This window comes from Colobus angolensis, unplaced genomic scaffold, assembly GCF_000951035.1.
Source record: "Colobus angolensis palliatus isolate OR3802 unplaced genomic scaffold, Cang.pa_1.0 Scaffold270, whole genome shotgun sequence".
Taxonomy (NCBI): Eukaryota; Metazoa; Chordata; class Mammalia; order Primates; family Cercopithecidae; genus Colobus; species Colobus angolensis.
In genome coordinates, this window is record NW_012115933.1 from 3,486,343 (window position 1) to 3,507,635 (window position 21,293).

Genomic DNA, 21,293 nt, shown 5'->3' on the forward strand with positions numbered 1-21,293 from the left:
AGGCCCAAGCCTGCATGGGCCCAGACTCGGTCTTCCTGGGGAACTGCTGCCCCCTGCTGGCAATGAAGGGTGAGACAACATTCAGTTCTAATCGGCTCAGCCAATCTCCGCAGCTGCCCAACCTCCTATCCACAAGCCAGGTGAGCTGGGCCTTCCAGTTTTGAGCCTCAGGTTCCCCATCTTCTTGCTTCCTCCACTAGGCACTGAGGGCAGGAGCCAGGTATCCTTGTTCAGCTCTGAATCTCCAACCTTCAGGAGAGTGGCCTGTCACTCAAAGAACTGCTGAATGAAAATGGGTTAAATTCTCGATAGTGAAGAAGAGCTGGATCTTTGGCGTTAAGTTACTTGAGTTTAAATATCATCTTCGTGGCTTGAGTCTCTATATCATCATCTGAAGAAAGGGAAAACACCTCTGTTGGGTGGTTACTGATTCAACAAGATAATGAATGTAAAGCATTAGGATTATATCTGTCCTATAGCGAGGGCTCAATAAATAGTGACTATTAGTATTTTTTAAAATAGGCTTATCAAAGTATGACAGATGAAGATTAAACTGCACATATTTAAATTGTACATTTTGATGAGTTTTCACATGTGTATATACCTGTGAAACCATCACTACAGTGAAGACAGCAAATATATTTATTCCCTCCAAGTTTCCCCATGCCTCTCTGCCATCCAGCCTCTTCTCCTCTCCAAAGAAAAATGTCCCCTCTCCAGGAAACCACTAATTTTCTATCACTGTAGGTTAATTTACAATTTCTACATTTTTATGAAAATGAAATGAGACATGTACTGTTCTTGTCTGTCTTCTTTCTCTCTGCATAATTATTTTGAGTCATTCATATTGCTGTGTGCATCAGAAGATCACAATGCTTTTATTGCAGAGTAATATTCCATTGTATAGATACACAACAATTTGTTTATCCATTTACCTGTTGATGGGCATTTGTGTTGTTTCCAGTTTATGGTTATTACAAATAAAGCTGCTATGATCATTTGTGCACAAACACTTCCATTTCTCTTGAGTAAATACTTAAGAGTAGAATAGCTGGGTCATATGATAGATTTACTTACGATCTTTTATCTAAAGTGATTGTCCCATTTTACATTCCCATCGGCAATGAAAGAGATTCCCGGCTGCTTCGCATCCTTGTCAACACTTTTTAATTTTAGCCATCCTGGTGGGTAGAATAGTGTTATCTCATTGTGGCTTTCATTTGCATTTTCCTAATGATTAACGTCGTTGAGCATCTTTTCACATATTTATTCATCATCCACATATCTTCTTTAGTGAAATGTCTGTCCAAATATTTTGCTCACCTTTGATTGGAGTTTTAGTTTTTAAGAAGCAAACCAAATCATTTTATAAAGTTAAAAAATACTTACTGAGATACAAACTGCATACCATTCAATTCACCATTTAAAGGGAAAAATGGCATTCAATATATTTGCAGAGCTGTGCAACTATCATCACAATTAACTTTAGAACATTATCATCACCCTAACACCCTCTCCTCCCCATCTTTTAGCCATCAACCCACCATTATCCCTAGGTAACTGCTAATCTACTTTCTGTCTGCAGAGATTTGACTATTCTGTACATTTCATGCAAGTGGAATGGTCTTTTGTGAGTGGCTTTTTAAATCTGGCATAATGTTTTCAAGATCCATCCATGTTGTAGTTTGTATCAGTACTTCATTTTTAAATTATGGAAGAATATTCCATTGTATGAACATATCAAATTTTATTTATTCATTTATTCATCAGTTGATGAACATACGGTTATTTCCACTTTTTGGCTATTCTGAGCGATGCTCCTGTGAACATTCATGTACAAGTTTTTATGTAAACATCAGTTCTTATTTCTATTGGGTATATACTTGAAAGTGCAGTTGATGGGTCATATGATAACTCTATGTTTACCCTTTTGAGGAACTTCCAGACAGACTGTTTTCCAAAGTGGCCACACCATTTCACATTTCCAGTAGCAGTGTGCAAGGGTTCACATTTCTCCACATCCTCGTCAACACTTGTTATTACCAGTATTTTTTATTATCGCCATCCTAGTGGGTATGAAGTGGTATCTCATCATGGTTATAATGTGTCTTTTTTTAGAGAAAAAAGTTATTTTACTTTGAAGGGGTCCAATTTGTTGATATTTTTTCTTTTATAGGTTATGCTTTTTGTGTTGTGTTTAAACAATCTTTGACAAAACACAAATTCCTTAAGATTTTCTTATTTTTTTTCTAGGAACTCCTGTAGTTTTAACTTTCAAATGTATGTGTATAGTCCATTTTGAGTTAATTTTTCTATGACTTAAGGGTCTAGGTTCATTGTTTTGCATATAGCTATTTAAGTGTTCTAGCACCATTGTTAAAAAGATTATTCTTTCCCCATTGAATTGTCATGAAACTTTGGTAAAAATCAGTTGGGGGTCTACTTCCCAGTATTCAGTATTCTTATTCTTATTCAGTATTCTTATTTTTAAAAGGCCAGCCTTAATTTAGGGCTGATCTTGCTCCAATACTGAGACAATAGTCTTATGAATTTTTTATTGAGTGAGTTGTGTATTACAATGTTTTCCCACTCTGGCTGGTTGTAACTGAAACCATTCCAAGTTCTGTGTGAGCCTTGGGGATCTTACTGTTTGCAGGTGGTTTCAGTCTCTTCACATGCAGACTGTTAGTTAAAGACCTGAAGGAACCCATCTGCAGCTTGCCACAGCCTCCCTCTCTTCAGCTCTCTCTGCTCCAGTACTCTGCTCTGCAACTCTGCTGCCTTATGAGAATTCCTACTGCCAGATGAGAATGCCTTCTGAATTCTCATTTTTCTCCTCTATTCAGATCAACTGCTGGATTTTGCTTGGATTTGGCCTCCCTAAAGTACAGCCTGGAAAATCTCTCCAGTCAATTATCTGAGGCATTGCAGAGATCGTTTCACTTGTTTTCCTCTTCTCAAGGATTGCTCTTTCTTTTGCACTATTTGTTGTCCAACGTCTGAAACTATTGTTTCATACTTTTTCCACCTTAGCTGTTTAAAGTAGGAGAGTAAATCAGGTCATTGTTACTCTATCTTTGCTGGAAGCAGAACTGCTATTAGTATTGTTTCTGTCTTTAATTCACCAGTCTGGCTTATTATATAAAGTGACCATTCCAAACACACATGTGCATATATGGACACACACACACACCACTGCTACCTCCTGTTTTCTGTAAAACTTTCTTTTTATAGTTGTGAAAATTGTCAAAATCAAAATGAAGTCCTTTATATTAAAGAACTGGCAAACGGACCCATGGAAGGCCATAAAGGGAGTTGAGAACACACATATGCCTGAAAATCAGAACTGTCACAAAAGACTGCCAAAAATGCAGCCTTGCACAGAAAATACTTCTGCAAGGATGGCTATTCAGCAACTGTCTGTCAGACCTTGGACCAATGCCACCCTTGTTATTGATCCTTGTAGCCAAGGACAATTGATTCAAAATAACTTACTTGTTCTTTCTCATTTTGCCTTTAAAAACTTCCCCTTGTCTTAACCTCTTTAAATATGCACATAGTATAATATGGCACACTTATTCCCATTGCAAACCTGAACCAATGTCATTTTCTTCTGTAGAGTCTCCTTTTCTCTTTCATTAAGTTTAACATGGAAAAGGTGTGGGTCATCCACCAGTCATTGTGAATCACAATGGCCCAAAGCAGGAAGTAGGAGAAATCTTCCCCTACCTGGGTGAAGGAACTTTGTGGTTATATTTTCATTCATTCACTCACAGATGACAACCTGGATTCAGTTTGTCTGGGTTGCATTTTGGGCTGCATCACTTTTTACTTTTGCGAAATTGTGCTAAGCCCTCTACATAGAGTGTCTCATTCAATCCTCAAAACTACCTTTATATCCCCATTTTACAAGTGAAGAAACTGAGGCTTAGAAAGGTTAACTATATCGCCCAATGTCTGACACACAGAAATGCTGCTCAATCTGTTGCTCATTTCTCAGTACTCACTTCACTTAAGCTATCATTGGCACTTGCCTGGGCTGATCACTTCCTCTTTCATGAAATTTCTTTCTTCACTTCATGTCAAGTACAACACACTCAGTTCTCCTCCAACCTCATTGTCTTCTCAGCTTTTATGTCTTCTGAATCTCTATGTGTGTTCTTTGCTACTTATGCTTACTTTACAGGGGATCTCATCCAGCCTCATGTCTTTAAATACTGTTTCTAATATGATTAGTCACAAAACATATCTCTAGCCTGGAGCTTGAATACAACATCTATATTTCCTAGTCCCTACTCAACATCTCCATGTGGATGTTTTGCCAATCTTCTCCTTTTTGTCTCCAAATCCATTCCCTGTCCTACCCCTGTTCTGCTCTGTCATGTGGAGGATGGAGTGGTCTGGCCTCTGCAAGCTCTTGTGTCAGCCAGCTTTAGCCTGTCTAGGATCCTCAGAAGGGACTTGTGGAAGACTGAAGGAAGAAGGAGGGGAAGGTCCAGCTATTTCTAGCTCCTCTCTTTCTTGGCAAGGGGTGGTGTCTCGACGGAGACTGCTGCTCAACTTCTGGTCTATGGTATGACACTTCCTTCATCCAATGATACTCCAGCTCTTCCCACTGTTAATAATTTCTGTGGTGCCACCCGAACCCTGTTTGTCTTCTCAGCAATGCCGTCACCTGTGTAACCATGTCCTCTGTTTGCAATGCCTAGAGTGGCTTCTTTTTCCTGATATGGCCTGAGTTGATACAGGTCTCTAACAGGCATCTCAAAACCAACAAATCTAGAACAAACTCCTAATTTCCCTCTCAAGTTGCTCTTCCTGGTACTTTGTCCATTCAAATTCATGGCAACTCCATTAGTGCCATCCTTGATGCTACTGTCCCTCTCATATCTGTATTCAATCCACCAGCAAGTCTTGTTGGTTCAACGTTATAAACATACCTAGAGTTGACTATTTTTCTCCACTTTCACTGCTATCACCATCCTGGTCCAAGTCATTTTAACTCTCACTTGGACTATTGTGGTAGCCTTCTGATGTGGTTTGGCTGTGTCCCCACCCAAATCATTATCTTGAATTGTAGTTCCCATAATGCCCACATGTTGTGGGAGGTACCCAGTGGGAGATAATTAAATCATGGGGGCAGTTTTCCCCATACCTTTCCTGTGGTAGTGACCAGGTCTCATGAGATCCAATAGGTTTATAAGGGGAAACCCCTTTCACTTTGTTCTCATATCCTCTCACGTCTGCTGCCATGTAAGACATGCCTTTTGCCTTCTGCCATGATTGCGAGTCCACCCCAGCCACGTGAAACTGTGAGTCAATTAAATCTCTTTCCTTTATAAATTGCCTAGTCTTGGGTATGTCTTTATTAGCAGCATAAGAACTGACTGCAGTGAGCCAAGATCACGCCACTGCACACCAGCCTGGGTGACAGAGCAAGACTCCATCTCAAAAAAACAAAACAAAACAAAAAAAACACAAGAACTGACTGACACAGTAAATTGATACCAGTAGAGTGGGGTGCTATTGTAAAGATACCTGAAAATGTGGAAGTGGCTTTGGAACTGGGTAACAGGCAGAGGTTGGAACAGTTTGGAGGGCTCAGAAGAAGACAGGAAGACATGGGAAAGTTTGAAACTTCTTAGAGAACTGTTGAATGACTTTGACCAAAATGCTGATAATGATATGGACAATGAAATTCAGGCTGAGATGGTCTCAGACAGAGATGAGGAACATGTTGGGAACCGTAGTAAAGGTGACTCTTGCTCTGTTTTAGCAAGGATACTGGGGGCATTTTGTCCCTGCCCTAGAGATTTGTGAAACTTTGAACTTGAGGGAGATGATTTAGGGTATCTGGGGGAAGAAATTTCTAAGCAGTAAAACATTGAGATGGTGACTTGGGTGCTGTTAAAAGAATTCAGTTTTAAAAGGGAAACAAAACAGACAAGTTCAGAAAATTTGCAGCCTGACAACACAATAGAAAAGAAAAACCCATTTTCTGAGGAGAAATTCAAGCCAGCTGCAGACATTTGCATAAGTAACGAGGAGCCAAATGTTAATTGCCAAGACAATGGGGAAAATGTCTCCAGGGCATGTCAGAGACCTTTGAGGTAGCCCCTCTCATCACAGGCCTGGAGGCCTAGGAGGAATAAATAGTTTCCTGGGTTGGCTCAGGTCCTCCCTGCTATGTGCAGCCTAGGGACTTGTGTCCCAGCCGCTCTAGCCATGGCTAAAAGGGGTTAAAGTACAGCTCAGGCCATGACTTCAGAGGGTACAATCCCTAAGCTTTGGCAGTTTCTATGTAGTGTTGAGCCTGTGGGTGAACAGAAGTCAAGAACTGAGGTTTGAGAACCTCCACCTGTATTTCAGAGAGTGTATGGAAATGCCTGGATGTCTGGGCAGAAGTTTGCTGCAGGGGTGTGGCCCTTAATGAGAACCTGGGCTAGGGCAGTGCAGAAGGGAAATGTGGGATTGGAGGCCCCACACAGAGTCCCCACTAGGGCACTGCCTAGTGGAGCTGTGAGAAGAGGACCACTGTCCTCCAGATCCCAGAATGGTAGATGCACTGACAGCTTGCTCTGTGCACCTGGGAAAGCTGCCGACACTCAACACCAGCCTGTAAAAGCAGCCAGGAGGAAGGGTTGCCCCTGCAAAGCCACAGGGGCAGAGCTGCCCAAGACCGTGAAAACCCACCTCTTGCATCAGTGTGACCTGGATGTGAGACATGGAGTCAAAGGAGATCATTTTGCAGCTTTAAGAATTGACTGCCTTGATGGATCTGGACTTGCATGGGGCTTTTAGCTCCTTCATTTTGGCCAGTTTCTCCCATTTGAAATGGGTGTATTTATCCCATGCCGGTACCCCCATTGTATCTAAGAAGCAACTAACTTGCTTTTGATTTTACAGGCTAATAGGTGGAAGGGACTTGCCTTGTCTCACATGAGACTTTGGACTGTGGACTTTTGAGTTAATGCTGAAATGAGTTAAGACTTGGGGGGACTATTGGGATGGCATGATTGGTTTTTGAAATGTGAGGACATGAGATTTGGGAGTGGCCAGGGGCAGAACGATATGGTTTGGTTGTGTCCCCACCCAAATCTCATCTTGAATTTTAGCTCTCGTAGTTCCCATGTGTTGTGGGAGGGAGCTGGTGGGAGATAATTGAATCATAGGGACAGTTTACCCCATACTGTTCTTGTGGTAGTAAATAAGTCTCACAAGGTCTGATAGTTTTATAAGAGGAAAACCCTTTCATTTGGTTCTTTCTCTCAGATCTGCTGCCATGTAAGACATGCCTTTTGCCTTCTGCCAAGATTGTGAGGCCTCCCCAGTCCTGTGGAACTGTGAGTCAATTAAACCTTTTTCCTTTATAAACTACCCAGTCTTGGGTATGTCTTTATTAGCAGCATGAGAACAGACTAATACACCTTCTAATTAGTCTCCCTGCTTCTGTAGTTCAGAATGATCTTTCTAAACTAGATTATGCTGCCCTTCTATTGAAAATATTCCATTGGCTTCTCATCTTAGTCAGAAGATATGGTAAAATCTTGACAAGTGGCTCCCAAGGCACCAAACTTCTAGGACTTCATGTTCTACTACTTTCTACTATGTACATTCTGTTTTAGCCTCAAAGACCTCACCACTCTGACTAGGACCCACCAGGAATATTCCTACCACAGGGCCTTTATACTTGTTATTTGCACCTGGAATGTGCTTTCTCCAGTATCTAAGGCTATTGACTACCTCCTTGCCTGTGCTTAGATGTCACTTCATCAGAGTCCTTTTCTGATTACCATATACATGTCATCCTCCTTCTTATCCCTGTTTTTTTTTTTTTTTTGAGGTGGAGTCTCACTCTGTTGCCCAGGCTGGAGTGCAGTGGCATAATCTCCACTCACTGCAACCTCCACCTGCCTGGTTCAGGCGATTTTCCTACCTCAGCCTCCCAAGTAGCTGGGATTAAAGGCGCACACCACTACACCTGCTAATTTTGTATTTTTAGTAGAGATGGAGTTTCCCTATGTTGGCCAGGCTGGTCTTGAACTCCGGTCCTCAGGTGATCTGCCCTCCTCAGCTTCCCAAAGTGCTGGGATTACAGGCATAAGCCACTGTGCCCAGCCCCTTGTTTTTTTTTGTTGTTGTTGTTTGTTTGTTTTTGTTGTTCTTTATAGCAGTTATCACCACCTCATGTATTATATAGTTATTCAGGATGTGTCTCTTCCCATCAGAATATACACAAGAGAACAGGGACCTTGCTTAGTTCGTTTCTATATCTCCACTGTCTTACTACTGCCTGGCATTTAGTAGGTGCTCAATAAAATCTTTGTTTTAGAAAATGATAAATAATATGTGCATATTGAATATTGTTTCCTCTTTTAACAAATCTTTAATCATAATAAAAAATTAAAAGCAGCAAGATTGCTTTGCATCAGGCACAATGATCAACGCTTTAAAAATAGAGCACATGATTCACTTTCATTTATAGAGCCCACATGCTCTCTGTCAGGCGCAGAGGGTGCCAGCCCTGCAGGAGCTTCGGGGGCGGAGCAGGAGGCCGCTTAAAAGAGCCTCTGCTAAGAGAGCATGCGTAGGCGGCGCGCTGGTAGAGCTGGGGACCTGCCAGCCTGGGAGGCGGAGGACGGATCCCATCTCTTAGGACCGCCTACAGCGCATGCGCTGCAGGATCAACTGGCTAGCTGGTAAGCGGCCGCGCTGGGCTGGGGCGGAGTCTCCGCGGCACTTCCCGGTGGCTGGCTGCTCTGATTGGCTGAACAAATAGCCCGAGGGTGGTGGGCACCCGCCCTCCCGAAAAGGCAGACCAGGCCCCCTGCAGGTACCCTATCCACACCCCGGTCCCTGAGAGCTGGCACTGCGACTCGAGACAGCGGCCTGGCAGGACAGCTCCAGGTGAGAGTGCCGGCCCCGCGGCGCTGCCAGGTGCGGGTGCGGCGTGGGAGCTGGTGCCTCCGCCAAGGGGAGGGTCGCGCCGTGAGGCTCTGCCGGCCGGCTGGACCCTCTGCGTTTGGACCCGGCGAATCTTGCCTGGGTGCCTGCGGGTGCTTTTTCTGCGGGCGTTGGCTCAAGGCATCTGCCAATCGAAGTTGCCCACTCTTCCCTGGGCGCTGTTCACTTTCCTGGACAGGCGCGGTCGCCGGTCAGTGAAGTTGCCCAGTGCACCTGGACCGTGAGGACAGCAGGGATGTCTGAGTCCTCTCTCTGCATCCTCGTGCTCTCCTCCCATTAGCTCCTCCAGGCATCCCATCTTACCTCTCTTGTTAGCCAACGGGGTGGTCGAAAGCAGACTTGGGCATCAATCCTGGTTAAAGTCCCAGCGATATTGCTTTTTAAACAGCTGACACTTTGCTTCCAGTACTTAAGCTGGGTGAACCTCAGATTCCTGAAAAATGGAATTAATGGTACTGCCATAGTGTCGGTCGAGGAGTAATTGACATAGTAGATCAGAAGCGCTCCCTGCGGTGGCTGGCGCCTCGCGAGAGCTTAAATTTGAGTCGTAATAATTGTTGCTAGTAGAAAGCTAAATGGCAAGCTGCCTTGGGACCTTTTCTTCTGCCACTGAACTGTTGGACTGCTCCTATCTTTTTTCAGAATCTGTACTATGCATCTAATCTATACATGGCACTTCGCTTGGTTCTGGGGGTACAAAGCTGAGTCAGACTCAGGCTGTGCCCTGTGGCCTTGGGCTGGGGTGAAATGAGGGCAGACAAATGTCTAATTGGATTGTTACAAAGTCTAAAGTACTGAGATGAAGGTGTTAACAACAGCCCAGAAAAGCACACTGAATTCAGCCTGGAGGTTTTGTTTTTTTTCCCCCCTCCTTCGAGATTTTCACAGTTATCTCCTTTGTAAGAATTGCTTGGCTTTGTATGTTGAGAAAAACATACTAAGTATGTAGTGTTGTGTTGAAAGGAAAACTTAACTGGGTGAGATTTTCAGCTGAGTAGCTTTAGCTGTTACTCTCATGGACCTTCCTCTAGGCAGCTGGTGCAGGTTCTGTAGGAAAACTGCCGAATGAAAGCAGCTACTGCAGATGCTACTCTGTTTTAAATTGTGGTAATTCCTTTGATTTTTTTTCCCTTTCAGTTTACTCCTTATACTCTAGTAATAATAGACTTTTGGGAGGTTGCGTTTATCATAAAAAATAGCCTGGGGCTGTACAATCCTTCCTATCATAAAGAAGTACAAAGTTGTAAGTAGAAGCAGTGGCCTTGCTTTGCCAATGCACACTGAAGGGGATAACGTTTGCTCCTGTTTAGAATTCCAGAGTTCACGGCCAGGCGCGGTGGCTTACGCCTGTAATCCTAGCATTTTTGGAGGCCGAGGCCAGCGGATCACGAGCTCAGGAGATCAAGACCATCCTGGCTAACACAGTGAAACTCCGTCTCTACTAAAAATACAAAAAACAAAATTAGCCGGGCGTGGTGACGGGCGCCTGTAGTTCCAGCTACTCGGGAGGCTGAGGCAGGAGAATGGCGTGAACCCACGAGGCGGAGCTTGCAGTGAGCCAAGATCTCACTACTGCACTCCAACCTGGGCGACAAAGCAAGACTCTGTCTAAAAAAAAAAAAAAAAAAAAAAAGAACAAGAAGAAAAGAATTTCAGAAATTTCAGAGTTCACTACCTCTTGGAAAAAAATAATCCCAGGAGGAATTCCTTCAACAGAAGGGAGTCAGTTCACTTTTGCAATCTCCTGAGAATCAATTTCTTAAGACTTGTGGAATATTCAGTTTAAACACAAGACTAAAAACGAACAGCTGTAGTGGAGTATTATTGACATACGATAGCATGGCATATTTCAATTGTACAATTGTATAAGTTTTTACATGTGTACACACCTGTGAAACCATCAGTACATTCAATATTATGAACCTGTACATCACCCCCAAAAGATTCTTTGTGCATATTTCTTTGTAATCCTTTCTTACTGCCCCTTCTTTCCCCAGGAAATCACTGATCTGCTTTCTGTGAGTATAGATTAGACTGCATTTTGTGGAGTTTTATATGAAGGGAATCAGACAGTACTTCTTTTTTTTTCTTTATTTTGATCTGGCTTCTTTCAGCATAATTAGTTTGAGGTTCATCTATATTGTTTTGTGTTCATTCTCTTTTATAGCTGAGTAGTAGGTATATACCATAATTTATCCAGTCATCCATTTAAAGCATTTGGGTTTTTCCAGTTTTTGGCTATAACACCATAAATTGCTATAAACATTTATGTACAAATCTTTGTATGGGCATACATACCTGCATCTTTTTCAGTGATTCTATTTATTTTTTAGAAATGTAGAAGTTCTGGACTATAGTCATAGGTTTTTCTCTAACCATTTGTGTGTTCTTAGGAGAGGCGTTTAACTTTGCCTTCAGCGTCCTCAAGGTTGAGTCATCACTGCCAGAAACCAAGATGGTCTTTGTTGATTTGATGGTTAGAGAATTTCAGAAGGAGAGAAATGGGTCAAATTTTTCCTTTCTGTTTCTTTTGAAGGCTCTATTTTCTTTCATTTCATTTTTTTCCCATGAATGACAAATTTAATTGCTGACATATAATTGGGGCAAGAACAGAAGTGGTTAAACAAGTAGGAGGAAAAGCTAATAGTGTCTGAACTTAAACATGTCTAAATCACAGGTGGAGGGCAAGAGGTGGGAAATAAGCAAGCTCAGAAATTTTGTAGCTCTTTCTTTTTCTCAAACTATCCTCTTCTAAGTCTTGCCTTTTGTTATTTCTCCATGAACAATTTGTTTTTAACTTTGGGGTTAGGAGGTATGTGGGTATGCTGGACTCCAAAGGTCATATATTAACTGGAGGTGGTGGGTGGGAGGTTTCTTAGTTAAAAATAATTCCTTTGGGAGGCAGAGGTGGGCAGATCACCAGGTCAGGAGTTTGAGACCAGCCTTGCCAATATAGTGAAACCCCATCTCTACTAAAAATACAAAAATTAGCTGGGCATGGTGGCTTGCTCCTGTAGTCCCAGCTACTCTGGAGGCTGAGGCAGCAGAACCACTTGAACCCGGGAGGTGGAGGTTGTGGTGAGTGGAGATATCACGCCACTGCACTCCGGCTTGGGTAACAGAGCAAGACTCAGTCTCAAAAAAAAAAAAAAAAAAAAAATTCCTGGCCGGGCACGGTGGCTCATGCCTGTAATCCCAGCACTTTGAGAATCTGAGGTGGGTGAATCACGAAGTCAGGAGTTTGAAACCAGTTTGGCCAATATGGTGAAACCCTGTCTCCACTAAAAATAGAAAAATTAGCCTAGCATGGTGGTGTGCGCCTGTTGTCCCAGCTACTCGGGAGGCTGAAGCAGAAGAATTGCTTGAACCCAGGAGATGGAGGTTACAGTGAGCTGAGATTGCGCCACTACACTCCAGCCTGGGTGACAGAGTAAGACTCTGTCTCAAAAAAAATAAAATAAAATAAAAGTAAATTAAAAATAAAATAAAATAAGAAATTCCTTATTTTCTCCTTTCAGATATGGCTGGAGTCATTTGTTTCATATTTTCCCTTCACCTTTTACTTGCCCTAAATCTGGTTCAGAACTTTTTGTGGGAGCATTAATTTACCAGAATATTTTTGTGCAGTAAAATAAAAGCAAATAATAATAGACTGTTTTATTATACAGAATGAAAATGCGGTTCTTGGAGTTGGTGATCTGTTTGGTACTCTGGACCCTGCATTCTGAGGGGTCTGGAGGGAAACTGACAGCTGTGAATCCTGAAACAAACATGAATGTGGTAAGTTTCTCAAAGTTATGTACTTTTAAAATGCATCTGTGACAAATGTTATTTTCTCAGATCCAGTTATGTGAGCTACATGAAACCATACTCATACATTCATCTCTTTATAACTCCTTTGCTTTTCAATTTCTCTGAATCTTTTTTTATTTTGAGACAGAGTCTTACTCTGTCACCCGCCCACCCAGGCTGGAGTGCAGTGGTGCCATCTTGGCTCATTGCAATCTCTGCCTCAGGGGCTCAAGCGATTCTCGAGCCTCAGCCTCCCGAGTAGCTGGGACTACAGGGATGCGTCACCACGCCTGGCTACCTTTTTTTGTATTTTAGTAGAGACAGGGTTTCACCATGTTGCCCAGGGTGGTCTTGAACTCCTAAGCTCAGGTAATCTGCCTGCCTCGGCCTCCCAAAGTGCTGGGATTACAGGCGTGAGCCATCACGATTGGCCCAATTTCTCTGAATCTTAGATTCAGTTTGCTAGCCTTTTCTCACCAGGTAATATGTAGTTAACAAACCTCAGTTTAATGTTATATATGCTTCTTAATAAGCTAAATTATGATATTTATTAATTCATTTCATTTCTAAGTCTTAATAAGTTTGTTTAAAACTATAAAAAAGTATTTAAACTTTGCAAGAACTTAACTGCTGTTGAGTGCTGGTTTTAGAATACATGGAACAAAGATTGTGATTAAGAATGTCCGGGGAACATATTTCTATACAGAAGTCAAAGTATCTGAGCAAAATTTTGTTAGAACAAATATGCAAAAATAACCACTCGACTAATTAAAACATCTAAAAATTATTAATCTTAAGTAAACAACAAAATCTGGAAATACTTCATTTAGGCACAAAATATCAGAAAAGTACAAATTATTAAAGAAAACAACAACTTTAAAATAGACGTTGCAGTGACCCAGCTGAAGAATCTGGCAAGCTTAGGGACTCGGAGAGAAATTCACAGTGAGCCAGGAGAGTATGACCTGATAGCAGGGTCTTAGAGTTAAGTTTTACTTCTTAGCTCAAAGCTTTTCTTTTGCCTCCCAACTTTTCCAACTTTTAAAATAATTTTTTAAATAAGAATGATAAAATTAAATTCTTTCAAGTACTTATGGAAGAGAGGGTATGTGCACTTATTTACATTAAATCCTCTGGATACTTGAATTATCCATATCCCACTGAGCTCCTGATTAACAATTGTCCCGTGAATCTTTTCCTATAGAGAAGTGAATGTGACCATAATTCCCTATTTTGTTCAACTTTTCTTTCATCCCACCTTGACATTCTACATAATCTTTTTAGTCCATTGATAAAAACAGGTTAATATTTTTTATGCTTTTTATTGGCCAGCAGGAGATCTCTCAAAACAAAGAAAGTGTTTTATACACTGACAGTTCTAGCTGGCATATTTAGAAAAGAAAGAAATGAGCATTTATTTGTGCCTGGTAGGCAGGATGGAAACAAAGAGGCCCAAGCTGTGGTAAAGTTAGATACATTTGGTATAAACATACTAGAATGATGAAACTGAAGCTTAACCAAACACCTGTAGGTAGAACACAAGCGTGAAACGAGGGAGGATTTGCTGTTGTGATGGGAGGTTGGTCACTAGATTTAGCAGGCTAAAATTTCAATGACAAATGCTTTCTTAAAGCCTGGAGAACATAGTTTATCTGCTCCTTTGCTTGTGGATGTGGGAGACTGTTTCACATTCTGTCCACCCAGTTTCCATTGTCCTTTTTCTCTACAGAGTGAAATGATCTCTTACTGGGGATTCCCTAGTGAGGAATACCTAGTTGAGACAGAAGATGGATATATTCTGTGCCTTAACCGAATTCCTCACGGGAGGAAGAAGCATTCTGACAAAGGTATGGGAACTCTCTTAAAAGTAAAAACCAGAATTTGGCTGGGTTTTGTGTTAGTAACCAAGTTCAGATTTCACTTAAAAACAGTGAAATGGGACTATTTTTAGACCAAAGCACTAGCTGTGTTGCAGTTTTGCAAGGCATAGACAAATAATTTTCTTTTAAAGAAGTAAGGACAAGAGTCATCCAATGTTTTGTTCAAAGGTCAGATTCATTTGAGGATATGCTGAAATCTCTGTGGCTTTGTTTTTTTAAGGAAGTATCTCATTTAATGAAATGTTTTGAGCATTAAGTGGATGACTTTTGCTATCTAAAATTTATTTAATTTTTTTGAATTCATATAATCTAAAAATCAGAGAATTAGAGGACATACAGTAAAATGCCTCCATTCTCGCTCACTCCCTACTTGCTGCTTTTTTGTATATCTTTCTAAAATAACTTCATTTTAAAATCTTTTTATTTCCAAAAATCTCATTAGAAACAAGTACAAACACAGATTCTTCTTTTTCCCTTGCCTCCATTTTAATGCAAAAGATGGCACTATTTTCTTCTTTGAATTTTTTACTTAGCACTTGGAGATCTTTCCATACAGTACATAAAGCACATCTTCCAGAGGTGCATGGTATTTCATTATATGGCTGCATCATGATTTATTTACCAAGTGTCCTACTAATGAGTATTTGTGCTATTTTCGGTCTTCTGTTAATAAATATTGCTGCTCTAAATAAGCCTTTGTGTATGCAAGTTTATGTATACGAGACATGTCCAGAAATAGAATTTTTGGATCACAGGATATATGCATTTGTGATTTTGATATATATTGCCACGCTGATTTTCATGTGCACGTGTCCTGATAATACCTATCACTATGAATATATGAAAGTTCTTGTAGCTTTGGCTTAAAAAGTATATATGTATATGTATATGTATATCTTTTTTCTCTCATTTTATAACTCAAGCAAAACTGCAGTTTGCAGTACGGATAAAGGAATTTCTAGACAGACTGATTGAAATTATTAAGCAGGTATCAGAAGAAGGATCTAATCTTTATTCAATTAACTCTCCAGATGTAGTTTATTTATTTATTTATTTTTTTGAGATGGATTTTCGCTCTTGTTGCCCAGGCTGGAATGCAATGGTGCAATCTTGGCTCACTGCAACCTCCACCTCCCGGGTTCAAGTAAGACGTAGCTTATTCTATAACATTTTTTTGTTTCTGGAGACTTTTCTTGGGGAAATTAAGGTTTAGATTAAGGTAGTTAGATAGCTATTCTTCAACTTAAGTGTTATACGGGCAGCAGAGCCATCTTTGCCTCAATTCCTGCCCAAATTGTTATTCAAAGCAAACTTAAAAACCCTCTGTGTTAATGTGAACGTTGTATTATTATTTGCTTTGTTTTTTCTTAATTTATCCTAATTTAGCTTTTTTCTTCCATGTGTTCTAGCTATAATAAGATTTTAATAATGTTTAGGTGGCCATGACAACCATTGTTTTTGAAATTTGATTTCTAACTCTTGAGATTTTTATGGTTTACAGATATATGCCATTAAGCTTTCTTTTTATAAATATGTTATAAAATGAGTGATAATTTATAGTGAGAGCTTTTAGTTTTTCCTGTGCTCAGAACACTCAAAACATATTTTATGCTAGAGCAAGCATATAATCTTGGTTTCCTTCTTTTTTTTCCCCCAAAGAATAACCTCTGCATACTGATTTCAGACACTATATAAAGAAAAATGTTTTGTATTATTTTTCTTAAAATTATAGTTGATTAATTAGTAATGTGAATCACTGTTAAACAATGGTAAGCATTTCAATAAAACATGCTGAGAGCTCTCCTCCTATATCCACCTTCAGACTTCTTTCTCCATGCAGTGGTTAAAACACTCAGAGTCACATGCTCTACCTGTGTGTATCACATTGTTGCAGGGGAAGGTGCAGTGCCCTGGAATATGAAGAAAGTGAGCATGAGTCTTGATATGCTCCTAGGTAATAGAAAGGAGACTTACGGGACCTTGGTGCTAGACCTGGGTCTGCCCCTGATTTCTTGTATGCTTTTGTTTTGCATTTTTTTAAACCTCTGTGGGATATATTATATATACTTTATTTTATTTTTGGCAGGAGGATTGGGGATTGGGAGAGTGGAGAGTCTAGGTCTTTAGAATGGGGAATATAGACAGAAAGTACTTACTCTAAGCTAAATCTGTTCATAGCATTTGATCCTCATGTTCTTTCTGTATTCTGGAGAGGCCCTCCCTGCAGGGGATCACTGATATGAATGTCATACCTGCCGTGAGCTAACCTCAATGGGGAGTTTTCAAGGAAGTCTATGGTGAACAACTCAGTTCTCTAAAGGAATTGCGATTTTCCTAAGAACTGCATGGGTAGTTTTCTGATGGTTTGCATTTCCACAGTCTAAAACAGAGCATGGACAGAGGCTCTTTACTGTCCTCCACTCGTATTCAAGAGTGAGGTTGTTGCCACTGGTGTTCTTTCGGCTGTTTAAAGACAAATAGATAAAAAGAATGGAGAAGGCCTTTCACACCCAAAGTGAACCGCGTCCTCTTCTCATGCATCCCACTTCCCCTCCTGACTTCCTCCTCTATTATTAATAGCACCAGCATCCTCCTAATGACCTAGCCTGGAATCTGCAGAGTCATTCTTGACCACAGGTCCTCTCTAGACCACCCACATTAAATTGCTTCAGTTCATATTTTTCTTCTGTTTCCCTGACCACCATCCTACATTAGGCTCTTGTTACCACTTAACTGGGTGCCTGAAATAAGCGCAGCAGCTGAGAGAATCTTGAGCCATTTCCCTTTTCAAGGCTCCTCGTATGTTAACAAAAAGAAAGAATTTCCAAATAGGAATATGAAAATTCAGTTTGCTTATATAGTTTAAGAAATTAATGCTTTTAATACGCACAAAAAGACTGCTATACATTCATACTATTTCCAAGTAATTACAAAATATATTAAAACATTATTCATTTTTTGGTACCACGTTCCTTGTGGAACCTGAGTTTACAGCTGAATGGTGAGCATTTTTCAGTCCTGTTGCCATGGGCCTCTTTGACTTACTGTGTAGCCTCACTTGGAGATCGGGTTTTTTTTATGAACACAGGGCTTGGCCACATGGCTTCTCTGCCCATGTTTGCTTAAAAGCTTTACCTAACTGCTCTTTTCTCTGCCAGCCTTCCTGTTCTCGTTCATCCTACATGGTTTTGCAGGATTAAGTTTCTTAAAACTCAGCTATAATTATGTGAAATTGCCATTCAGCAAGCTTCAGAAGTCTCAGAAATGAAGATATACACTGTTCCGTAAATATTCCGTCCTAGCTTTACTTTTCACCTCCATTCTGTATAGTAGTAGCCCTTGGCTACTTGTGCAGTATGTGCATGTTGTTTCCCATCATTAAGCAACCTTCTTAGAAAGTGTTGAGTAACCCTTTGCTCCTGAAGGGAACTGAAATTCAGAAATTAATCCTTCACAGGGAAGTGGCTCTGTTTTCATCTGCTCAGCCTTATTTCAGAAAGTCATAGGGAGTTAGCACTAGAGGGATCTCAGATTCCTGCCTGGGCTAGGGATTTTTGGTTTTTTAACACACTTCACTGGTGGGTTCCAAGGTAGAATTCTTGGTTTTGGCAACGTGTGTTCTAGACTAACACCCTCATTTTGTTGGATAAGACAGCCAGGTTCAAATAGGGAAAGGAATTTGCCGCAGGTCGGAGGGTCATGGCCTGGCCTAACTACAGATTCGGTGATCTTTGAACTGGAGAATGTGGCCTTACATAATAAATATTAACCAATTGATCCCGTGATAGGCACAATATATATTTTATTAAGGAAATACACACTGGTCTTGCATTAAATACATAAAACAACAAGGCAGATTTACTTCTTGCCTGACTAGGAAATTGGCCAATCATCAAAACACCAAGAGTGGCACATTTGTATCTGAAAGGTACGCATCAGATTGCCAAGTGGGTGAAGTGGTGCTGTAGACTGTGAAAGCCTGGAATGACTGCCTTCAGCGTCCAGAAACAGACTTTTCAACTGTGGCCTCAGCAGAGATTCCCCAGGGGTTGCCCATTGAGCTATCAAGAGTCATACCTGAAAATTCACAGCATGGCTTGTGAGTTAAGTCTTTAGAAGGAGACTATCAGCTTGTATTTTGCTTTGATTGTTTATTTTAGAATTCTGGTTGATTTCTAGACTTTTCTTTCTTTATAGAAAAATCTTTCACTTCTAAAGAAACTATTTTTTGAATCACTGCAGTGCTCTAACAGGCTATACATAGGCCTTGGTGATCGGGGATGTAATTCCTCACCCCTGATGGTGCCGAACAGATGTGGGTTCATTAATCAATGCCTGAGCTTGGTGACTTGGGCTGAGCTCAGGCTCATGTAGCACTCTGATGGTGCGTTGGGTAGGGGATTGCATTCAGAACCTTTGCCTAATGGAGCAGCATAAGTGAGGTCAGCCGTACAGTTTGTCTCATAGGCCCAGGGTGGGATCAGAGCAGAGAGCCGAGTGGAAAGGAATACAGTGCTCTGCCCTGTCCCCTTCCCTCCTCTTCCTCCTGGTTACCGCTCTGACCTGTCCTCTGTCTTCAACCTAATTTTCACATCTTCAGGGAGGATTTCCTCAGCCTCTCACAACAGATCAGGCACCTGGCTACAGATTCTCATAGTTCTCTGTGTTTTTCTTCATTACAATTAAGACAATAAACAATATATTATTATGTAGATGATGATGTATGTGACCTCTGTCATCCCCACCAGACTCTGTGGGGGCGAAGACTTTTCTGATTCTCTTTAAATGGTAAATTACTTTAACTCCAGGCTGCAGTCTACCCAAGTATGCTCCTGCAACCCTCCTGTGACACTGAGATTTAATAGTGTCCCCTGCTCAAGGCCACACTGCATTAAGGATTTCCTACTCCTGGGCTCCTAGGAGTCCACGAACACAACTTGAAAGCTTCCTGTGGTGGGTAAAACTTGAAGCTGTATTGCCTCGTGATTAAGGTGAGCATATGAAGAGCCACCAGTCATGGGTGTAAGTTCTGGCTCTACTGTTTAACTAGCTGTGTGACTTGGCAATTTTCTTTACCTCTCGAAGTTTTGACTTATTCAATTATTAAACAGGAAGAATAATACTGGCTACTTCGTAGACTGTTGTGAACATTTGATAAGGCCTGTGAAATATATTATAATAAGTGCAGGTGATATAGTTTCTTTTAAGACATTTATTTATTTAAAATATTTAAATGAATAAATACATATTTTAAAAGTCTCGTCCTGTCTCCCAGGCTAGAGTGCAGTGGTACGATCACAGCTTACTGCAGCCTCAAATGATCCTCCCTCAGTCTCCCAAAGGGCTGGGATAACAGACATGAACCATGGTGCCCAGCCTCTGTTTTTAATTTTGAAATATCAACGTGGATTTGATGGTGGTCTTTGATATTGACTTCTTCAGGATTAAGCCCTCCATGACAGGGATGTATTCTAAATTGTATGCAAAGGAGGAAGATGCCTTTGTTTACAATGGACAGAAGTAAGAAAAGTAAGAAATGTCATAGAACTATGTCTGGGGGTCAGGTGACATGCGCGGTGTCATCTCTAGCCCTGTGTGCCCTGAAAGTGCTTTCTTCTGTGGACCCTCTGCTCCTTCTGTTGAGGGAGCATTTTGGATGAGAGCTGGATAATTTCCCAAAATTCGGTCAACTGTGAAACTCTGGAACTCAAGTTGCTGTGCTGCAAAGCTGTCTGAGGACAGGCTGTGGTGACAGAGAGGGGCAAGGAAGACAGAAAGGCAATTTGGCATGGAGATGATGGGCACGTCTGTCACATGACCTGGGTTTGATTCCCAGCTCCATTATATACTAATTGTGTGTCCTGGGTCAAATGATTTATTCTCTCTAAGCCTCAGAGGCCCCAAAGGAGGAAGAATGATGTAAATGGCCCAGCACCATCCTGGGTGCATGGAAAACTCTAATTATGACAATGTCCTGGAAAGTTCTGCAGTGAACAAGACAGACCACATCACTGCTTTCATGTTGCCTGGTGATCAGAGTGACTATTGCTAGTGGTGGGGAAAACAGCATGGAACGGCATGGAACGGTTTTCTTCCCTGCTCTGTGATGCAGGGCGCTCCTGTTGTGTTCACTCTTGTAGGCCACCTGCTCCCTAGCAGGGTGACAGTGAAGTGTGAGTGCAGTAGACTGCACAGTGGCAAAGGCCATGTGACTCTCTGAATGCGTCCTGTGGACTGGTCAAGTGCTGTGCTCTGTGTGAATCATCAGGTGAACTCTCATACACTTCTAGGGTGTAAGAACTCCTATTACCTCCTGTTTTACAGATGAGGAAACCAAGGTTTATAGGGGTTAATTAACTTGCCCAAGATAAAGCAGCTGATGGGTAGTGAAGGTGGGAGTCACACAGCCCATGACTGTTCCTGCCCACTTGATCCTCTTCTCAGGCCTGAGAACAGCTATGATGTCCTTGATAAAGTCACACTATGGAAAGTATCTGACTTAGATGTCCTGTATCTGCTAGATGTCCTGCTTCTGCCTACTACACCAACTCAGAGAGCTGTCAGGTGACTTATTTGAGATAATGCATGTAAAGCGCTTAAGTGCTTAGCATGGTGCCTGACACATTTTCAACGTTTAGTACACTCTTGCTGTTACTA

General features: G+C 41.3%; 1 protein-coding gene across 4 annotated transcripts in view; it reads left to right on the forward strand.

Moving 5' to 3' along the window:
• LIPA (lipase A, lysosomal acid, cholesterol esterase) overlaps positions 1–21,293 on the forward strand; it is a 131,484-nt gene that overhangs the window by 84,111 nt on the left and 26,080 nt on the right. Inside the window, exons 1-3 of one of the 4 annotated variants that reach the window (XM_011947868.1) lie at positions 8,586–8,907; positions 12,633–12,744; positions 14,486–14,603. In XM_011947868.1, the coding sequence (XP_011803258.1) occupies positions 12,634–12,744; positions 14,486–14,603 (229 nt within the window). In that variant the 5' untranslated portion in view covers positions 8,586–8,907; position 12,633. Of the gene's footprint in view, positions 1–8,585; positions 8,938–12,632; positions 12,745–14,485; positions 14,604–21,293 lie in introns of those variants that run through there. The other 3 variants (XM_011947869.1, XM_011947867.1, XM_011947870.1) reach the window with 3 other exon arrangements.